General features: G+C 37.3%; 1 protein-coding gene across 2 annotated transcripts; it reads left to right on the top strand.

Annotated features, from left to right (window-relative positions):
• The first annotated feature begins 555 nt into the window (after window positions 1–555).
• ttf2 (transcription termination factor, RNA polymerase II) lies at window positions 556–20093 on the top strand. 2 transcript variants are annotated; one of them, XM_052148388.1, is made up of 23 exons: window positions 556–653; window positions 831–942; window positions 1117–1203; window positions 1337–1406; window positions 1826–2752; window positions 2873–2993; window positions 7229–7399; window positions 7509–7666; window positions 10078–10159; window positions 10332–10430; window positions 10616–10766; window positions 10944–11049; window positions 11158–11342; window positions 12139–12292; window positions 12560–12651; window positions 14851–14930; window positions 16117–16253; window positions 18158–18328; window positions 18455–18507; window positions 18777–18930; window positions 19101–19183; window positions 19387–19461; window positions 19790–20093. In XM_052148388.1, the coding sequence occupies exons 1-23, from the start codon at window positions 599–601 to the stop codon at window positions 19932–19934; spliced, it is 3468 nt and encodes a 1155-aa protein (XP_052004348.1). In that variant the 5' UTR covers window positions 556–598; the 3' UTR covers window positions 19935–20093. The 2 variants fall into 2 exon arrangements, with proteins under 2 accessions (XP_052004348.1, XP_052004349.1); XM_052148389.1 differs by lacking the exons at window positions 18455–18507; window positions 18777–18930; window positions 19101–19183; window positions 19387–19461; window positions 19790–20093 and having other exon boundaries at window positions 16117–16276; window positions 18158–18322.
• Window positions 20094–20332: the final 239 nt, after the last annotated feature.

Here is a 20332-nt window from a genome sequence, read left to right as displayed (position 1 = left end):
TTTCTGTTTAAAGTTATAGCCAATGTTACAACTCTGTTGCCATGGTGGTGTAAGGTCAACAACCCTAAAACGACTGTAGAAACGTCCATTTAACCAACTTTACAGCTCAAACAGAAAGATTAAGACTAGTGCTTGTATAAAATTGTAAGCTTCACATTTCTGCCTTTAAAACCAACAAAAACTGGCCCCATTAACTTCCATTGTAAGCGACTCACTGTAAATGGACGAGAAAAGGACGGACCAGTCAAAAACATTTTTATTTGCAGTTGTATTAAACCCGGAATATTCCTTTAGCGTGATCTGAGTTTAAGAAGCACAATTTACGAAACCATTGGTGTTGTATTTTACTCCTGGTTTTAAATATATTCTTGGATCGTAATTTGATCAACCGTTTTGGAGATTTCTGCCTTTCCCAATTCAAGTAGATAGGAGCTGCACATTTTTGCCCATGCCTCTACAGAAAATAGCTGACCGGGTTTCAGCCGCTACGAGTGGACAGACTTGCCTTGAAAATAACTTTGCTGAAATGCAGATTACGTCATCAAAAATGCGACAATGGCGGGATCCTGTATAGTGAAACTGATACCGATATGAGTGAATGGAAATAGCCAACTGCTTTAAGAAAATGGAAAGAGTCCTTTGTGAAACCCACGGTGAGTACGAACGCTCGATTATCACAAAAATACAGTATGTGTGAAGAATTGCGATTGAATTGTTTTAATCTGCAAGTAACTTGTTCTCACAAGCGGCAAAGTCCGTTTAGTTAATAGAGTAGCTGATAAATGAATGTGTCGACTAAACAAAATGGCTTATTCATTTGTGTCATCCAGGCAGCATATGCTTGTTGAAGACTGGTGTAAAGGAAGGGCCGAGTAAGGGCAAAAGTTTCTATGTTTGTACTGCGCATGATTCTTCGCCCTGCAATTTTTCACTACATGCAGAGTGAGTGTATAAAGCAGCATCTCCACAAACATAAAATACATGTTTTTGTATACACGTCTTTGATTTGTTTATAAGCAATATCTGTTGACACATATGATGAAATAGTAGTTAGAATTTTTTGGAGTTACACGTGCCAGTATGTTGCTCTGCTCTGAGTTTATGTACCTTATTTAGGATTCCCTCATCTCATTGCCTTCAGCATGAGGATTCCATGGTTGAACTTCAGGCTCTGATTTACAGTGAAAAACAGGACAAACACAAGTAAGGGATATACCGTTGGCGTATACTGCATACACAGCTGTCTACTGTGGGTCTGAAAGTTCAAAGGTTAACATATAATATGAAATCTATTCATGATATTTGGGAATGCTCACTTTATATATTTTATAATTAGGTTGTTTTACCGCTGCGTGTTGGGAAAAACCGAGGGACGGAAGTGGTGTGGCTATGTTCCATGGAGAGAGGTACAGTACATGCACAATATATGTTTGGCATATTTTTGTTCAAAATTGACTGTATAACTGAATCAACCCTAAGCCTCTTTGTTGTTAATATAATCATATATGATATATATTTATAGACGTGAATTGATGTCTTAAACAAATAAACACCCCTCCCACACCTGGATGGCCAGGGGCAGTTGCGTAGTACACGCAGTCTAGTGGGGAAAAAAGAAAGTCTTACACACTGCTGTTACTTGTAAATGATACAATTTTGGTCAAACACCTCATTCTGGCTGATCTGTTAAAAAATTCACCAAAACCACGCACAATTAGAAGATCTATAGCAATACTGTTTATACCATATTTGTTTTGAACTAAATTACAAGGGAAAACATGAATACTTTTGTTGACGCACGTCAATTTGTTCTGCAACCTTGCAGAAAGAACCTGAGAGAAGGGCTGATTTATCAGACCAAAATCTTCAACCCCTCTGCCTCGCATCAGAAAAGAACCCTTTCAAAGTCAAACAAGACAAAACCTTGGAGTCCCGGAGTGTTCCGAATGGTGAAATTGATAGAGGAAAGATCATAGAGGAAAATAAACCTGTAAACAGTGAAGATCATGGCAAAGCTAAAAATGAAGAAGGACATGGCAAGACATCAGAGATTGAAAGGGAAAACAAGAATGGGCCGCAGGGTCAAGGTGGCTTGGACAGAGAAGGAGAGTATTCTGCGGTTTCAGAGTCTTGGAGGAATAAGAAGCTTCCTGTAGGGATGAAGATAAAGAAAAGAGTGTCTGATGATGAGAGAAAAGGCAGCAAAAGTAATGAGAGTACAGCAGAAGACAGGGAGTGCACTGAGAGCCCAAACATTGTGAATGACATTAGGAGTGATCAAGGATCAAGTAGTGAATCATGTAGCCTCAAAGACCAGCAGGTACAGAAGTCTAAAGTAACAGGTGGTTCTTCACAAAGCCCTTCAAAGAGCACATCTGGGTGTGATAAGAAAGCTGCAGTGGAGAATGAGGCAAAAGACAACGTCCTCTCTGACAAGAAAAGAATTTCTAATTCCAAATCCGATACAGAGCCTACAGCACTTAATGTTCAGAACACACCAAACCAGAGTCAGGAGAATGACCAGAAGGGGACTGTGAGCTCTCCATTTGGTGAGTGGAGTGATGAAGATGATGATGTTCAGTTGGTATCTGTACAGCCTGGCTCACAGCAGAGTGCCCCAGTTCTAGCTGCATCAGTACAGAAAACGCTCACTGCTTACCCTGGTTTCCAGCCTGCTTCTAAATTCAAGGGTCAGTCTGAGGACCCCATGGCTGTCCAGAGCAGTCTCACAGCCCAACTCAAGCAGAAGAAGGTTAGCCTTTCAATAATTAATTTTTTTAGATAGTTATGACATGTTATGGTGATTACGATAATGCTGAGATAGGTTATCATTAACATCCACTCTATTTTTTTCCATATGCATTCCATCTAGGCTACTCTTTCAGTGGTGAATGTGTCTGCTTTGCCAGATAAAGGAGAGCGTTTGAAGAGTCAAGTGAAGGAGCTGGAAGAGGCTCTGGAGTCTCTGAGTCTGACCACAGCTTCTCTGCCTGGTGAGTAGTGATAGACCGATTAATCAATCAGTAAACAGTATCTGTTTTGATGTTTTTTTTGTTTAAAATGTATGCAAATATGCATAAATATTGTATAAAATAAGGGTTCGTTTCACATAAGAACATTTGTGTACATTTGACTTGCTGCTGTTAAATTGTTTTGTGTATATCATCCTTTATATAGGCCCTCCTGCTTTTTAGATATTGGTATCGGTCATTAAAAAACCCATATTGGTCGACCACTGCTGGTGAGACTCGCTTTATTATTAATAAAAGGTCTGTAACGCACACAGAGTTAGCTTTCGCACAGTATTTCTGCTGTATAATAGTACTATGGCTTTATTCAGAAAAATAAAAATGTATGGGTTACCACACTATTTAACTATGTTGTGGGGAACAAATTTAGAAAGATAACGATTTTACAGTTGACAATATGTGCCAATAATCGGAATATTGACTTGAGATTGGCACGCTATATGCAGCCAAAATAGGCTCCGTGCCAGAAATCTTCCCACAGCTATACTTTTGCTGTGCGGCACCGTTCTGTTTATGCATGCATGTGAATGATAGTTCAAGTTTATATGTATCCCAAGGGAAATTTTGTTCGCATGCAGAGGTTTAACAAAACATCAAATTAAGTACATACTTAAATACATAAACACACTCCATTCACATAATTCATGGCCATACGTACTTCCCCGAAATGTATTTTCTATTCTTGCTCAATAAATTCAGCATTCGAATAGCTGTTGGGACAATATAATTTCAGTAGGGCTGCCCTTTAATAGTCAACCAAACGTTAGTCAATGAGAAGAGTCTTGGTCGACCAAGTTTTGATTAGACGGTTAGACGCATAAAAAATAAAAACTCCACAGGAAACGGACGAACACCGGTATTACCGTTGTTTGGACGCTAGATGGTACAGTGGGTAATTTTCGTTAAGCAGGATTAGGGTAAAGCCTACACAATAAAGCAAGACACCTTGATTTCAAACTTTGAACTTTTATTTTTTATTTATTCAAATTCAAATGAAACTGGAAAAAAATCTAGTGCAATGTAAAGTGTATGTTGTTCAACTTTTGAAAGATGGCTTTTCGACATGTTGTGAAGGGCAACATCTCTCTGGCAAAGAACCTACTTCATCTGTGTATTCCCATTTTTGTTGTCTGGGAAAATACATCATGTGTGTGAATAAATTTGTTTTGTTCCCTGCTTTATGATATATATATATTATACATATACATACACACACACACACACACACACACACACACACACACACACACACACACACACAATTACATCGGCAACCCCTGGGCTGAGGGATCGTTGAATATTCTTGCTTTAGTGATTTTGCATTGAAAATTAAATTAATTTTATTTAAAAATGAAATAGATTTCTAAATTCAAATTGCTCTCCAAACAACATGAAAAAACAAGTAAAACAATGAAGTAATAAAATAAATTATGTTTAACCATGTTTCCATTTACCATCAGGCAAGAATATGTCTAAACATGCAGGTGGAAAATTACTTGAGGACATAAAAACAATTATACATTTTAAAATAATAATTATATTGATGATAATAATCACTGAAATATAAATCATGGTTCGAGGTGAACGTGTTTTTGTATTATTTTATGTTTTAATCACAGATGTATAGGATGCAGAGTTGTGTTCACAATGAACTGCTCTGTGGAAATACAGCAAACTGAACTCAAAGCACCTCCTGAGCGGTGCTTTGAGTTCAGTTTGCGGTAAATCTTACTCTGACCATAATCAATCCCCAAGATCATCGTCTGTCGGCATAACCCAGATGTGCATTTCTCTCAATAAATTAATAAAATGTTCAGACAGTCTCCTTGCTGGTTTTTCTGACACATTCAGAATCATTACTGCTTTTGCCGGTGTCGCTGCGGCTCGCTTCATAAGTACACCTGTAAAATCTATATTTTAAAGGCTCATTATTACAGTTTAATATTTAATAATGTAGAACAGTGTTAGCAATGTTACTTATAACATTCTTTCTCAGCCCTGGAACTCAAACCATTTTCTGATGCCCCCCTAAATATATATTGAAGTACCGGTAATTAATATCATTAATGTGCGACAACTAGTCGAATAATGGCTTAAACTAACGGCTACAGCTTCCCACAGGATTTTGTGAGACTATGGGGGGCTGGACCTCCGAGCCTCTAGGGGGGTCCGGGGGCATGCTCCCCTGTAAGAAAATGTTTTACATTTTTAAATTAAATACTTCCATCTGGTGCACTTAGAGAGCAAAATTAAGAGGCTAGTGTTGTGCTCTTGTAAACAGTTTTGTGCTCATAAAGCTGCAGTGGGCAACTTTGAAATGCATTGTATTGTGTGAAACAATGTCCCCAATTCTTCCCCATATACATGATGCTCTTCACCCCCAGCCTGGGTTACTTGACAGCTGTTCACAAACAGAGCCAAGGCCTGCCTTTCACTGAGTCTGTGGTGCTAACTAATTTCTCACAGGGCCTCATTTAACTTAGACACCATGTTTAAATAGAATTTTTTTTTTCAATGAATAAATACTATCTACTGTAGCTTTAACAATTTCTTGCTCTAACCATTGTAAAAAGCAGGGTACAATCTAGTGATGTCAGTTTCAGCTTTTAATCTTTTAACGTTACCTCAGACTTCTAATGATAGCTACCTAGTGAAGCCGTAAGCAGTGTAACGTTATGCCAATTAACATAGTAATGCTAACATTAATTTACTTTAATCGTCATGATTAACTTTTTTTTTTTCTTTTGATTCTTTTGTAACCCAGCCAACCTGTATAGCTATTATATTACATTATATTGTATTTTATTAATAATATTATTCAATAGTAAAATATTTCTGCCTTAAATTCTTCACATTCACACATTATTTTAAGGCTCTCTGATTAACTCACAAGCCATTATTTCTCATGAAGGAAGACTTCTAGATTCTGTTTCTTGGATGTTATCATCTCCACAGAAATGGACCAGGGCATATCCTCTGTCTCAATGCCTGTTATTAACACTGCATGAATAAACCCACATTGACCACGGATATTTGACATTACATGGCTGTTAAGTGAAACTGGAGTGCTTTGTGGTCACAAAATTAATGTTTATATTTTCGCGGGAGTTTGGCGTCTAAGTCTGTGTAGACGGCACATCAGAGTGCTTTAAGTAATTCATCATGATGTCTGCGGTGCGGTTCTCTGAGATGCTTGGAGTTCAACTGAATGAGACACAAGTGTTTTTTCCTGCACGCATGAGACATCATGCAGGGAAAGACGAGGCTGTATCCAGCTTCTTAATCAACTGTTTTTTTGGGGGTTTTTTTAGTAAAAGTGACTCTGTGCTTTGAAACTACATAAGTCTTATCACTGGCGAGTGAAATGTTAATATTTACTTGTTGCTAATACTTTACCAGTGGCTAATAACAGACATTCTTTGTTTGCATAAAGCGAAATTTACTCGCAATGTAGAGGGTTGGGTAATGTTACTTGCCTCAAAAATTTGTCATTCTCCAACCAAATAACGTTAGACGGATCCAGGAATACTCCAGAGCAGATATTTGCGAGTGTGTAAGTTTACAGCAGCGGGGGAGGAGCTGACTGAACTGACTGGTGCACGAGAGAGCACAAAACACAACCTTTTATTTTATGTTATTATGAGACTGAGAAGTGCAAAAATATTTTAGATGAGATGTGTAAAAATAATGTGGTTCATTACGAGACCGTGGCGGGGCAAATTTAGTTATCAGTGCAAATTGTCCTGATAAGGTGTGGCCAGGTTGAGTGATGATGGCATTATCCTTTCCAATAACCTGCTTATCAAACAAGGCCGACATCCGTTCTCGACTCACTCCAGTAATTTTACTGGCTATTAAGTTCATTACAAATGCTCAGTTTTCCAAACCATGCTACCATACAAAATAGTAAGATCGATTCGATAACACTGATAAAAGTTAGCCATCATTTATTATAGATGTTAAAATAACTAATTTTCTTAAGACAAAAACGACCACTGTTGGACCTTTTTACATATAATGTCTGTATTATTACCAAAATAAAAAAAAGTGTGCTATAACCTACTACTGGTGCTGAACTTTCACAAACTGTCTTATATGGGTCTAAAAATTACTGTAAAAAAATTGGCTGAATTCAGTGGCCAGACACCAAGAAAGATCGCTAAGATATAAATGAAATCCTCTTTATTTTTAATTTATAGAGTCTCAGGATAAAGGCATTGAGACAGAAAAGAAACCTGCACCCATTAAGTCCAATCCTTTCAGCCGACCTGGAGGCACCATCCACTTGCCCACAGCTCCAAACTTCATGCTGCAGGAAGCCTCTAGCAGCTCACTGGGCCTGAGCAAGGGCTACACACAAATGATTGGAGGTAATGTGCTTCATTTAATTAATCTACAAGCTGGTTTCTTCTGTGCCTATTTCATTAGTGAGTTTATGAAATTATGTTGCTGATCTGGTTTGGCTGGTTGTCTCTGCAGTGAATCCTCAGAACCAGGCCTTCTATGGTGGCAGGATGACTGAGAACAAACTGCTGGCTGTCCGCAATGCCACCACTGAGGCCATTGACCATCTGCACGACTCTCTGGAGTCCTGCCCTGCAGAAGACACTGAGGAACAGGATCCCAAAGGAATCAAGGCAAGGCTGTTCAGGCCTCAGTACATATGTGTTATTCTGTTTGTCCCATTTAAAAGGCTTAAACACTTTATTCCAGAAGGAAGAAATAACCAACGTTGTCAACAGGATAGATTTGTACATATAGTGTATGAATTTCAATGTATTACATGTAACATTATCAAACCAAGTGTCATCTGCAAACAAACAATGGCAGTCATTTTCTTTCTCACCTTTTTTTTTTACTTTTTAGTAAATAGACTCCCGCTCATTTTTAGAGAATATATGAAGTCAGTTCAACACAAGTTCACACAGATGTCCTTCCACATTAACTATTGACATGTTCCACTAAGTACAGCAACCAGGTAGTGTCCACAGCCCTCTACAATGTGAGTAAATCAATCACAAATGAGACCACATTTTCTAAACCTATCTAAAACAAAATTCTAATATTTGTTTTTACAAAGTACTTTTAACATTGTAGCATTTAAATGTTAGATGTGGAATATGTTTAGAAATTAAAATGTGAACGTTTATAAAACAGTAACGGCTCGTATCTATGCAGTTTCATGGTATCAAATAAATTGATAGTAGACTAGACAGTGTTCACGTTCAAAACGACTAACACCGGTTTTACCGCTGGTTTGATGGTAAGTGGTACTATGGGGTAATTTTTGTTAAGCAATAGACTGTAACATAAGGTAGCTTGATTTCAAACTTTTTTATTTATTTTATCTAAAAACATCTCTTTGGCAATGAACCTACTTGATCAGTGCATTCACTCCATCATGGGCTACCGGACGGGTATTTAATTGTCCGGTCAAATACATCACTTATTGTGAGCTGTTGCGGGTTTAATGTTGGTGTTTTATTACCTTTCATCCCAGGACCCAGTTAGCTGCTTTGGTAGGTTAATGACTGTAAATGTGTGTGAATAAATAAGTTTTGTTCCCTCCTAGGGCTGGGCTATATTCAAGAATTATTTTCATGGTATTTTGTATTAAAATAAATGTGTGTGTGTATATATATATATATATATATCACAATATCCAATTATATCATCAACCCCCTGGCTGAGGGATCTGTGAATATTCTTGCTTTAGTTATTTTTCATTGAAAATTAAATTAATTTATTTAAACTAGACACTTAAACCAGACATTTCTAAATTCAAATTGCACTTCAAACGAACGAAAAAGTTGCGCTAGCAGTGAACTCTGTAGAAAAAAGCGAACTGAACTCGGAGCAACTCCTGAGCTGAGATGATCTGAGGTCATTTGCAGCATTCTTATAGATGATACTATTCTTTCAAAATATTTTCAGAAGACTGAAAGAAAGGGTAAGAATAGTTTACATTCACGCGTTCCACTAGACTGCATGCCTCAGAACAAACAGCGCATCAGACATGCGCATAGATGGCTTTTCTGTAATGTGTTCTTAAAAATATAATAAAGTATGTTTCTTCAAGCGCGTATGTCTAACAGCATTACTTGTGTCATTCCGAATCCGAGATGTCTTGCAGTTACCCACCATGCGTATAATATTTGCTACCTGCAATTTAATATCTTCTGTCAGTACGCGTACTTTGCTGCCTGTGCAATTTGATACGTTGGTAAGAACATCTAGCATTTAATGCGTTATTTAGGTTAATTTATCATAGGTTGGAAAGTCCTCATTAGGCAACATTTATTTATTTAAGGCTATTGTATTGATATTGGAAGTTCCATTCATAATGTTTTACCCATTAAAACTGTTGTTTTCCCTTGCACTGAGTAAAACTGTACACTGTGGCAAGCCTAACAGATAGAATGTGGAATTTGCACGTTAAAATGCTTTGATGTTAAATATGTATGTCTATATAATAATATGTGTGTTTGAAGACACCCCCGTCCTAGTTTGCTTAATATCTTTTTTTTGGTTTACTCTTTTAATTACGCTTGCATGTTATGTCAAAAGTCTGCCCAGGAAAAACAAAAATGTACTAGCCAGTGACAATTAATTTTTCAGTGCATCTATAGAGGGCTGGTCCAAATACCTTTTTATTTTGATATGTATATAAAATGTAAAACCTTTAATACCTAATTCTGTCTTTCAATGACATTCATACATTTCTAAGTGTGTTTTAAGAGTCCAAATTCTTTAGCTTTATTTGGAGCCACTGTATGTCTCTATTATCCACTTTAATGTTATTGTAAACTTTAATGTGTATACACCACTTTTACAAAATTTTAATAATTCAGAAATGGCTCTGCTGATATGATATGACATTATGTAACATATGTTTGGAGAAAATGTAGAGTACATTTGAGGACATTAGAATACTTGTAATGTTTAGGTTTTGATGTGCAAGGAATGTTTTTCTTGACTTTGAAGTTACAGTTAAATTGGTGTATATGCTGTGCTGGTGAAGTAACTCTGACATGATGCTCTTCACTAGGTGGAACTGTTGCCTCACCAGAGGAAAGCTCTGGCCTGGCTGCTGTGGAGAGAGACACAGAAACCCTGCGGGGGAATTCTGGGTAATAATAAGAGCTCTGTTAAAAAGAAAAACTTTATCAGAATGTCCTTTTAAGTCTAAGCTCTTGCATGTTATGTCATAATGTTGGAAAACTCTTGCTCACCTTCCACATTTAACACAGTTGTGTCACTATGACAATTAAAGTTTTTTTTTAATGTATTTGTTTTCTTAAGCTGATGACATGGGCCTTGGAAAGACCCTCACTATGATCTCTCTCATTCTTACTCAGAAGAAGAAAGATAATAAACTGGAGGAATGGATCTCTAAAAATGGTATCCATCACTGAATAATTGCTCACACTCTGGGATCTTATAGAGATCTCTCTCTCGCTCTCTTTATAGTTTGTCTGTTATATTGTCTGATTTTGGCTCTCTGCAGTATTTTGCAAAGCTGTTAAGTACTCTTGTATATGTAGGGTTGTATGTATAGGATAATGATTACCATTTAATGTCCTCAGATTCAACCTTAGTGGCTTCTCAGGGGACATTGATCATCTGTCCTGCTTCTCTGGTGCATCACTGGAAGATAGAAATTGAAAAGCGTGTGAAAAGTAGTCGCCTCAGTGTGTGCTTGTACCATGGCCCCAACCGACAGAGGAGTGCAAGCATGTAGGGTGCTCACAAACATGCCAACATCAATAAAATCATGCACGCACTATATCTTTCTTCTTTGGTGAAAAACACTGTCTTGTCTTTCACTTTCTTTAGCTCTTGTGCTTTCTTTGTTTTGCATTCTTGCCATTGCCCAATCTCTCAATTTCATTATCCAATCTGTCTCTCCACCAGACTTGCTGAGCATGATGTTGTGATCACCACATATAGTCTGGTCTCTAAGGAGGTCCCTGTCCAGAAAGAGGATGCAGAGAAACCCTCTCAATACTCTGATTCTGTGGTATGGACTAGTGACCTCAACCTTTGATCCATTCTTTTAATTGGACGTTCCCAGTGTTGCTTTAAAGTTACTTTAAGTAGTTGCTAATTTTTTTTTTTTTAATTTTAGGCTTCAAACCTGCCTCCTCTCTTACGTGTTGCCTGGGCACGTGTGATTCTCGATGAGGCTCACAACATTAAGAACCCTAAAGTCCAGACATCCATGGCGGTGTGTAAGTTGCGGGCCCGATCACGCTGGGCTGTCACTGGAACCCCTATTCAGAACAACCTGCTGGATATGTACTCACTGCTTAAGTATGGATAACACCATATGATCACACTAAACTCACTCTAGCTATACTTCAAGACATTTTGCACCATACAATATCAATATCCCAGCACTCACAGATTGTTTACTTGGGCTTTATGGAACATTATCCTCTATTGGGTGCCAGGAAACATTGGTCTGGCAGCAAATGAAAAAGCAGGTATGGCTGCAAAATTTTAGAACTTGAAGATATCTGACCCTCTGATCTCAGGCTATTAATAAACCCATATATCACCAATAAGTGGTGATCAGTATGGAATGAGTGCAAAAGCAATACATTTAACGAAATAAACCCCAGGGTCCAAAACTTTAAATCTTGGCATGACCAAATAGTGTTTACCAGATGCCAACTGGGCCATTCAAGACTAACTCATGCGTTTTTACTGACTGGTGAATAACCTCCTATATGTATACCTTGCCAAACCCCTATGACCATCAAGCACATTTTACTGAACTGTAAAACCTTTAGAACTATCAGACAACGCTTTTATACAGAGACTTGTTTAATAGATATTTTTTTTTAAAAAGTACCATCTGAACAGGTTTGACAGTTTTTATCTTGTATAAATTTTAAGTGTCTTATTTAATACTGTAAATATTTATTGATGAACCTTTGTTTGCCATGTGAATAGCCTGGTTGCTGACATGGCATTAAAACTAACTAACTAGCTAAATAAATAACTTGGGCTTCATGACATTTGCTGTTCCATTTCTTTTGTAGCAAACTACTTATCCTCCTTTACTGTCGTAGTTGGTGACACTACTTTTGCATGTGCTATTCAGGTTTCTGAGATGCTCTCCATTTGATGAGTATAAGCTGTGGAAGGCTCAGGTAGATAACGGCTCAAAGAGAGGAGGAGAGAGATTGAACATCCTCACCAGAGCACTGCTGCTACGCAGGACCAAAGACCAGCTGGACTCTACTGGCAAACCACTGGTACACCCACATATTAACACCATGTACCCTTTTGAGTTGTTCTCATAGGGTTTCCACAGTCATTAGAAAGACCTGTAAATATCAGGAAATTTTTTATTGTGATTTCCACACCTGGAAAAGTCCAGGAAATTCATATATTCCTACATGGAATTTATGGAAATGTCTATATTGAGGATAATTTTTGTAGTTTTGTTCAGCCCTAAACTATTTAATTGCCTAGAAATTGCCCTAACTTTTGGAAAAGTCACGGAACAAACTCTGTTTTAGGTCTCTCTGCCTGATCGTACCTGTGAGGTTCACCGGTTGAAGCTGTCTAAAGATGAGCAGTCTGTATATGATGTTGTGTTTGCACAATCCAGGTATACTGTGTCTTTGAACCCCCCTCTATATGCATATTAAATAGTTCTGTATATCACCAACAACATCACGTTACAATACATATTGCGATACAGGTTCATTTTGAAACAAGTTTTGTCCTCCCTATAGTAAACCCTTTTTTGATTTAGGTATACAGTGGGTACGGAAAGTATTCAGACCCCCTTAAATTTTTCACTCTTTGTTATATTGCAGCCATTTGCTAAAATCATTTAAGTTCATTTTTTTCCTCATTATTGTACACACAGCACCCCATATTGACAGAAAAACACAGAATTGTTGACATTTTTGCACATTTATTAAAAAAGAAAAACTGAAATATCACATGGTCCTAAGTATTCAGACCCTTTGTTCAGTATTTAGTAGAAGCACCCTTTTGATCTAATACAGCCATGAGTCTTTTTGGGAAAGATGCAACAAGTTTTCCACATATGGATTTGGGTATCCTCTGCCATTCCTCCTTGCAGATCCTCTCCAGTTCTGTCAGGTTGGATGGTAAACGTTGGTGGACAGCCATTTTCAGGTCTCTCCAGAGATGCTCAATTGGGTTTAAGTCAGGGCTCTGGCTGGGCCATTCAAGAACAATCACGGAGTTGTTGTGAAGCCACTCCTTCGTTATTTTAGCGGTGTGCTTAGGGTCATTGTCTTGTTGGAAGGTAAACCTTTGGCCCAGTCTGAGGTCCAGAGCACTCTGGAGAAGGTTTTCGTCCAGGATATCCCTGTACTTGGCCGCATTCATCTTTCCCTCGATTGCAACCAGTCGTCCTGTCCCTGCAGCTGAAAAACACCCCAACAGCATGATGCTGCCACCACCATGCTTCACTGTTGAGACTGTATTGGACAGGTGATGAGCAGTGCCTGGGGGTCTGAATATTTTCCGTACCCACTGTATGTAACAGGTGTTTATTTTAAACTGTATAACAGTATCGACAAAACCGACAAAAACACAGTGAGGTCCATCAGATTAGAAAAGTGTAATAAATAATTGTTACCAAAAAGAAAATTAATTATTATGGCCTTTTCTTTTTTTCTGAATTTTATGTGTTTTATACCACCATTACTATATTTTAAATATATTCTGGTTAAAAATCAAATGCTGTATGCAATTAAGTGTGGAACAGGTAAGGTAAAGCCTCTTGGATTAAACAATTTTACAGCTTATTGAATTAAAATACAACTTATTTCTACAAACCGTTCTTGAATTTATAATACAGGAGTATTATAATAATCATAACATGAAAGCGTGAGTAGTAAGTTTAAAGGGATAGTTCAACCCAAAAAATTATCTCCTCATTTGCTCACCCTCATGCCATCCCAGATGTGTATGACTTTCTTTTTTCAGCAAAACACAAAGATTTTTACAAGAATATCTCAGCTCTGTAGGTCCATACAATGCAAGAAGATGGGGTTTAGCACTTTAAAGCTCCAAAAAGCACAGGCAATTGTAGTGAAAGTAATCCATATGGCTCAAGTGGTTAAATTTAATGTCTTCTAAAGCGATATGATCACTTTGGATGAGAAACAGATCAATATTTATGTCTTTTGCATTATAATTGTCTACTTTCAGCTGCTCTCCAATGCACGCCCCTGAGGGGATCCTGGGATGGCATGAGATAAATGATGAATTACATTTTTGGGTGTACTATTCCTTTAATAGAACTCATATAGCTCATATTTTCATTTATAAATGCAGACAGTGAAAAATATGCTGTCCTAAGATCAAGTGAAAAGACATGTTAGCCTGCACTAATTTCCTTTTCTTAATATAGTTGTTCTGTTTCACCTTCACTGCAGGCCTTTTGCATTTTTAAAATATCTGTTTAGAGTAAAGCCGAGCATATCGCAGGTTTTATCTTGAGATATGAAGACTAGCTCGTCATCACGTTACAGCATTTCTTCACTTTAGTTTTATAGAATTGAGTAATGTCTAACTCCCCACTGCTGGGTTTTGGCAAAAAGACAAAATACTGCCATATTTCTATATTTTTGTCAGCTGCTTAAGTTATAGAAACAGCCAATTTGCATCAAGTGACCGCTATTGCCACCTTCAAAGTGCTGCCTAATCGAGACGACAGCAGTTGCATCAATATGCGCATCGCAATGTGTCATTTTATTGATATTTTGAACACCGTCTATATGCATGATTTCACATGGACATCTTGGCTTGTCTTTATCCTCCCCAGGTCCACACTTCAGAACTATCTGAAAAGACACGAAGGAATAGACACTAAAAAAGGGGACAATAGTAATCCTTTTGAGAAAGGTATGCTCTCTCTGTCATACCACTCCGTATTGTAAACAATGGACAGAGTATTAACAGTTTATGAACATTTGATAATGGTCTATTCTGGTGTTCTTTAAGCTGGTGTTTCACTAGCCAATCTTACATTTTGTTTTTATATTTTCTTATTTTCATTTGTAAGCTGAATTTACATATTTGGGACTCGTTACACAATGAGTGTTAACAGCACCAATGACTGAACTCCCTGCTGAGTTAATGGCCCAGCGGACCTACTATCTTTTAACTCTGAAGACTGAAGAACTGATAAGTCATTGTCCTGCTTAGATCTGATCCAAAATTTTGATACAAAATGTGACTATGCATCATGGAAATTAAAAATGAATCAAGATTATATCAAATAGAGTTAGTAATTTCTCTTGATTTTTAACCAAAAAAGTTTGAACAAGGTTTGAAAAAGGCCTAATGCATCATACAATGGTATGCCACAATAAAGAGTTACGGATGGGGTTGCCAACTTTTCGGCACACAAATATGGGACGGTTAAGCATAAAAGGGATTTCTGTTCAATAAACATTGTTCCACCATGCTGTTCTGACTCTGATATTATTAGTCAAGTGTAAAAGATACCGTAAAAGCAGCCATGTCATGATCGGTATGGACAGACAGATTGCTTGTGGCTGGATTCATATTGCCTGGTTCTTAACCTGGTGAGGACACAGTTTAAGCCCTGTTCTAGACGGCAATCGATTTTTAAATGAGTTTGTTTGTCTATGGACACATGCATTAAAAGGACTCTTTTTGAGCATCTCACTTTGATTGCATCTTGTGATATTTTTTTATTTATTTATTTTTCTTTTATTTTTTTTTAGGATCTCATGTCAAGTTAATTGTACTTAATTTTCATGTTAAATAAAAGCCAAATCACAATATAAAAAATTTAATGCTCAAAAGATGAAAAAAAGTTGTGCAATGATTGAATTAATACTAATTGATACAGCCCATTGGTGGTTTTGCGCAGTGCTTCTTTGAATTTCAGCAATAAAAGTCAATAGGTGTGACACTGTTATAGAGTTCTTTCGAGTCTATTCTGAGATTCTAACTTTATGGATTTATTGGCTTTATTATAGCTGGGAATAGGTCAGGACTTGTGTGGGCTCATTTGATATATTTGAAAGTAATATGAAGCTTGTTTGTGCTTGTTTCTCAGTTGCACAGGAGTTTGGGATGTCTCAGCAAGACTCGCTGTCTTCCTCTCAGCAGCCTCCGGCCTCCAGCACCATCCACATCCTCTCACTCCTGCTGCGGCTTAGACAGTGCTGCTGCCATCTGTCTCTGCTCAAGAAGGTGACAGTCCCTCTCTCACACATGTAAGGCCTATTCACACTAAATCTGAGATGAATTTGCAAGTACAACTGCCGACAAAAACTATTCACAACAAGACAGAAACTAATACATTTGTTTACTGCACAGACCTTTCAACATTCTGCAATCAATGCACAAGATGAATGTAGTTCTATTTAATGCTGTTAAGGCAGTTCTTTACCTGTATGGCTGTTTCATTATGTTCGTTATGTTTTTAGATTATTGAGAAATATATAATCCGTTTTTTGATGAGAAGAGCACTGCTGCATAAATGTACATCTTGTCTTTATACTTATGCACATGTATATTGCTACAACTATGTTAAAAACAAACTCACAAACCCAATTTCTCAAAATGTAATGCCTGAATAATAGAACAAAAGGTAAAATGATTTAAATACATGTGGAAAAATGTACATTAAGGAAAAACAGGTATAGTATAAAATAATAATGATAATAATAGTTAATATTAAAATAGCGATTTACATATTAAATAATGTACATTAAGACAAAGCACCTTATGTATTATAAAATATAGGTACACAATATTTTATTTATTTTTTTTATTTTTTTTATTTTTTTTTACAGTTTCTGTATTTATTTACTGTATATTTACATTGAATTTTGTGTATTGGTTTAGGAAATTACTTGCCATTATATCAAACTAAGTTTAAGCTTAACATTGTCTTTGTTTTTGAGTTGCCACCGTATGCAATAGACTGGCTTGTCTTAAGGTCAATATTAGGTCAAAAATGGCAAAAAAGAAACTGCTTTCTCTAGAAACTTGTCAGTCAATCATTGTTTTGAGGAATGAAGGCTATACAATGCTTGAAATTGAAGATTTCATACAAAGGTGAACACTACAGTCTTCAAAGACAAAGGACAACTGGCTTTAACAAGGACAGAAAGAGGTGTGGACGGCCAGATGTACAAATAAACAAGAGGATAAGTACATCAGAGTTGTTTCTAGTTCAACACCAGTTTCATGTACAACAGTAAAGGAAAGAATTTTAAAGAAAAGGCCACTTTTTAAACAGAAAAACAAAAAGAAAATAATGAGCAAAGAAACACAGACATTGGACTACAGATAATTGGAAATGAGTGATATGGATCTTAACCCCATTGAGCTTTTGTGGGATCAGCTAGACTGTAAGGTGTGTGAGAAGTGCCCGACAAGACAGCCACATCTATGGCAAGTGCTACAGGAAGCATGGGGTAAAATGTCACCCGAGTATCTGGACAAACTGACAGCTAGAATACCAAGGATCTGCAAAGCTGTCATTACTGCACATTGAGGATTCTTTAAAGTAGTTATGTCGTTCTGAACATTTTTTTCAAATTGTAATTTTTCACTTTATTAATGTCCTGACATTGTGATCAGTTGAATGCCACATTGGTGAATTAAAGTACCAATTTCTTTCTATAAGAGTAAAATCTGTACATTATTCCAAACTATGTGTGTGTGTATTTAGGATAGGTGTACTTTCTGTATATTATAACCAGACTAGCTAATGTTTGTAGAACAAAAGGTTTATTAACTGCAACTGTTGATAATTTTCAGGGGGTGCGTAATCGCATCTTTTTGCAAGTTTGATGAACTATTAAGAATTTACAGCATCGACCAATAGGACTCTGCTTTGTTTCACAGTGACATCTCTGTGGGCAATGCTTGAACATCTACATTGAATGTTTACAATGGATGGGGAAGTTATTTTAGTGGCGAGTTTCTTTGTAACTTCACTTGCCCAGAGTACAAATTGCAGTATTAAAAAAGGCTTCTTGATGAGTAATTATTGCGGGTTTCCTACATGCTTAACACCCCACCCACCCCACCGCAAAGGTAAATGTGACTTTACATTAAGTGTGTCTATGGTTTGTGCTTGACAGACTCTGGATCAGTCGGAGCTGCAGGGTGATGGTGTAGCTCTGTCTCTTGAAGAGCAGCTGTGTGCTCTGTCTTTGTCTGAACCTTCAGACTCTGACCTGAAAGACACTGTCACCCTCAACGGCAGCCGTTTCTGCTCAGAAATCTTCCAGGAAAGTTGTGAAAGCACTAAGGTGACCAGATCCCCTGCTGTCTCTAAAGCACATGTAGTATGTGGTCATGTTTGTGACCGGTTATCTGAGTATATCTGACATGCTAATGCTCTTTGTGATGTTTTGTTTTTATCGTTTTAATTTAAGATTTCAGCCATTCTAACAGAGTTGAGAGAAATCCGAAAGAAAGATCAGAAAAGGTATGTTGACTACAATTTCATTTTAAATCAACCATTAAACCTTTAAATATTTTTTGTTCCTTATCTGAGTTTCTTCATTAGAAGATCCTCATGAATAATTTCCATTTGAGTCATTAGAAAGTAAATTTATATGTTTGAATTGAATCAGTTTACTTACATGGGCGAGAATCAGACCGTCATTCTAACAATTCCGTTTTATTTACTCGCCAAAGCCAATTTTACCACCATTTGGTGCCCAGTAAGTGTTAATTTTGGACCCTGGTTGTCAGTGTGATTGTGTCTCAGTGGACCAGTATGCTAAAGATTGTTGCTGTTCACCTGGAGAAAATGTGTCTGAAGTTTGCTGTAATTGATGGCACAGTGAATCCTAAACGCAGAATGGACCTAGTGGAGGAGTTTAACACTAACCCTAAAGGACCACAGGTATGCGCTTTAGTAATGAAGACACGGAGGCTAATTAAAGCAAAATGTTCCTTTTTATGGTTAGTTGTGTAAAGAATTGACTGCTTATAACTGACAGCGTATGTGTACAATTGCTATGCTTGCCAAAATTAAGAAACATTATGTACATTTGAAGGGTTTTTATATTGCAGGTGATGCTGGTGTCTCTATGTGCTGGAGGTGTGGGCATTAATCTCATTGGAGGGAATCATCTTTTCCTTATCGACATGCACTGGTGAGACGCGTTGCAGGTCTTTAGCATGATTGTGTCGAACAGTGTTGATGTACTACTGTTAAATCTAATATACTCCAATGACTTGTTTGTATGCTTAAATGTTGAGAGGTCAGTCTGTTACAAAGTCCTGCAAAATGCTATGCAACTGGGATACTTCATAGCGGCTATGTAGATATGTATCAGAAATGGGCCTTCATTCACAGGAACCCAGCACTTGAGGACCAGGCCTGTGATCGGATCTATAGGGTGGGACAGCACCGGGATGTTACAATACACAGGTTGGGAGCTTATGTTGTTTTTAATCAATCGTAGATGCTTCAAGTTATGCCCATACAGAAAAGGATTGTTTAGCAATATTGGCTGCTTCGTTAATGAAAAAGAGACCGGGGCAAAATATTATCTGAAGATATGGGGGTACTAATGAAATTAAACTCATTGTTTCATTGTATGGTTTACTAATGTGTTTACATTTAAGGCCAACTTATGTCTTGCAATTTTAATATGTATTGAATAGTTTTTAAATATTTTAATAAATGCGTTCCAAAATGGTTTCACAACTATATTGCCTGTGAGTGGATCATGCCATGTGGTTCAATCTCCCCACAGGTTTGTGTGTGAAGGTACAGTAGAGGACAAGATCTCTTCTCTACAGGAGAAGAAGAAGGAGCTGGCCCAGAAAGTCTTGTCTGGTACTGGATCCTCATTCACTAAGCTGTCTCTGGCAGATCTCAGGGTCATCTTTGGTGTGTGATGTGCATTATATTTAATAAAACATGTGTTAGTCTGCAGTCCCAACATGATGTCATTTACTTTTTGTTGTTGTCCTCCACCCTGTAGTGCAATTAAAGAAAACAATGTTTTGAGGGACGTTTTGTGCTTTAAATGCTATATATTTAATACATTTCAATGATGTCTCCCACTACGTTAATATCATTAAATTAAGTTTTCAGTATTTTAGGGTGCAACAAGTTTGTTCATTCACCCATCAGTAGTAAACGTTTGAGAGTCGATTCAGCCTCTTTAACTGAGAACTGACTGAGACGAGATGTTCAAATTATTATATATTTTTTTATACGTTTGTGGTCCTACTTGTATGTGTAGGTAAAAGCCTTATTGTACTAAAGTGGCCGAGGGGTGCACAACACAACC

Source organism: Xyrauchen texanus, chromosome 18 (genome assembly GCF_025860055.1).
Source record: "Xyrauchen texanus isolate HMW12.3.18 chromosome 18, RBS_HiC_50CHRs, whole genome shotgun sequence".
Lineage (NCBI taxonomy): Eukaryota > Metazoa > Chordata > Actinopteri > Cypriniformes > Catostomidae > Xyrauchen > Xyrauchen texanus.
Note: the sequence above shows the minus strand (reverse complement) of the source record. Positions and strands in the feature narration are given on the sequence as shown.

Bases quoted from the DNA above. Each gene is read 5' to 3' on its own strand.
- ttf2 (XM_052148388.1), top strand. From the start codon at position 599: ATGGAAATAGCCAACTGCTTTAAGAAAATGGAAAGAGTCCTTTGTGAA. The intron at 1,204-1,336 runs GTAAGGGATATA...TTTTATAATTAG, and splicing joins GAAAAACAGGACAAACACAA to GTTGTTTTACCGCTGCGTGT. The intron at 2,753-2,872 runs GTTAGCCTTTCA...CATTCCATCTAG, and splicing joins CCCAACTCAAGCAGAAGAAG to GCTACTCTTTCAGTGGTGAA.